The 1,825-nt window shown below is 65.6% G+C and overlaps 1 protein-coding gene across 1 annotated transcript; it reads left to right on the top strand.

The window, feature by feature from the left end:
• Positions 1-394: 394 nt before the first annotated feature.
• On the top strand, positions 395-1,551 carry RPS20 (ribosomal protein S20). The gene is made up of 4 exons (XM_081258306.1): positions 395-543; positions 713-812; positions 1,111-1,184; positions 1,336-1,551. Exons 1-4 carry the CDS (start codon positions 541-543, stop codon positions 1,516-1,518), a joined length of 360 nt encoding a protein of 119 aa, XP_081114432.1. The 5' UTR covers positions 395-540; the 3' UTR covers positions 1,519-1,551.
• Positions 1,552-1,825: the final 274 nt, after the last annotated feature.

The raw sequence follows: 1,825 nt of genomic DNA, 5'->3' as shown, positions 1-1,825 counted from the left end.
TATCCACCTGAGTTAACTCAGAAGCGTTACCCGTTTGTTTAGAGCACGAGTGATTCGGTTTGTACGGGAAGAAGCTTTGCAGGGTAGAAGCCACAAGCACAGGAGTTGTTCTGACTCCGCAGAGGCCGGCGGTCAGCGCACCAGGACGGAGGAGTTTGTGGAGTTTTAGGCCAGGCCGCAATCTCCCCATCATCCCCGCCAGGTGCCCTAAGGACCGCGGCGGCGCCGCACCCGACGGCGCTCTGACTCCGCCGAGCTGACAGGGGGCGCGCGCGGCCGCATCTGGCCGCCCCTCTGCTCGCGCCGCCGCCTTAGAGCCCGCCAGGCGATTCCTCTTCCGGGGCAGCGTGGAGGGGCGCCCGGGACCCGGATGCAGACGTGAGCGCGGCTATATAAGGGCCCGGCAGGCCGCACGCGTTCCTCTTGGAGGAAGACGCGGTAGCAGCTGCAGCGGGTTTTCGGGTTTCCCGCCCCCGCTCCTGACTCACCGCTGTTCGCTCTCGTGGAGGAACAAGTCGGTCAGGAGGCCGCACCGCAGCCATGGTGAGTCGGGGGCGTCCCGGTCGGGTCTCGGGGGGGTGGGCGCGGGGGTGCCCGGCTGGTGGGGGGAGACGGGACTCGTTTATCCGGGGAAGGGGGCTGGTGAGCGCGCTCGTCCCCGGGAGGTGATAGGCTGCCTCTGAGGTGCTTTTTCTCACCTGTGGGGCAACAGGCTTTTAAGGACACCGGAAAGACTCCTGTGGAGCCCGAGGTGGCGATCCACCGGATTAGGATCACTCTCACCAGCCGCAACGTGAAGTCGCTGGAGAAGGGTCAGTGCGGTGGCTCCGGGGCGGGGGAGGGGGGAGGGGGGAGGGACGGACTCGGGTGGGAGCAGCGGCGAGCTGGGCTGGTGAGGCTCGCGGCGGTGAGGCGCGTCGCCCGAGGAGGCCGAGCAAGGACGGCCCCTCGGCGTGGACCGCGCCCTCCCCCCGCCGTTGGCGATGAGGAGATGCTTACTGGGTTGAGTTGCGGTGATAGTCGCGTACGCTATTCTGAGCCGGCGGCCTTGCGGCCGCTGAGGCCGCCCCTGTCGTGAGCGAGGGCCCAGACGCCTTTCCCCGCTTGCAGTGTGTGCCGACCTGATAAGAGGCGCGAAGGAGAAGAATCTCAAGGTGAAGGGGCCGGTGCGGATGCCCACCAAGGTGAGAGCTTTGGCGCTCCGGGGCGCGGGGGGCCGCCGGGCGGCTTCGGGCCGAGCGCGCAGCCCTGCTGTTGGGAGCGCCCCGCCGGGAGGTTGCGGAGCGCGGCGCCCCCGCAGCCTGGGTGCCTGGTGTCCTCTGTGTTCCGCTGCAGACCCTGAGAATAACGACGAGGAAAACCCCCTGCGGGGAAGGTTCCAAGACTTGGGACCGTTTCCAGATGAGGATCCACAAGCGCCTCATTGACCTGCACAGCCCTTCCGAGATCGTCAAGCAGATCACTTCCATCAGCATTGAGCCCGGGGTCGAGGTGGAAGTCACCATTGCAGACGCTTGAGCCAGCGGCTCTAATAAATTGATGATACTCGGCCGTTAGGCTTCGTGGGCTCTCATTCCTGACCCTGACGGGCCTTAGGGCGGGAGTCGTGCTCCGGAATGCATTCCACCTTGGAAGCAGGGTGACTAGAAGTAGGTGGGTAGCCTGGGTTCTGCTCTTCCGCACTGCGTCTTGCAGGGCCCCCTGAGTCCGTTTGCACGTGACGTTGTTTGAACGCTGAACCGCATTAGCCGCAGAACGTGTGAGACCTTGCGTTGGTGGTGAGTACGCACAGCTCTGGCCACCTGCGGGAGCCCTTCCCAGGAAC

The sequence above is a fragment of the Mesoplodon bidens genome (genome assembly GCF_964165515.1).
Source record: "Mesoplodon bidens genome assembly, chromosome: 16".
NCBI classification, from domain to species: Eukaryota; Metazoa; Chordata; class Mammalia; order Artiodactyla; family Ziphiidae; genus Mesoplodon; species Mesoplodon bidens.
Note: the sequence above shows the minus strand (reverse complement) of the source record. Positions and strands in the feature narration are given on the sequence as shown.

Bases quoted from the DNA above. Each gene is read 5' to 3' on its own strand.
- RPS20 (XM_081258306.1), top strand. The intron at 813-1,110 runs GTCAGTGCGGTG...CCCCGCTTGCAG, and splicing joins CGTGAAGTCGCTGGAGAAGG to TGTGTGCCGACCTGATAAGA. The intron at 1,185-1,335 runs GTGAGAGCTTTG...GTTCCGCTGCAG, and splicing joins CGGTGCGGATGCCCACCAAG to ACCCTGAGAATAACGACGAG.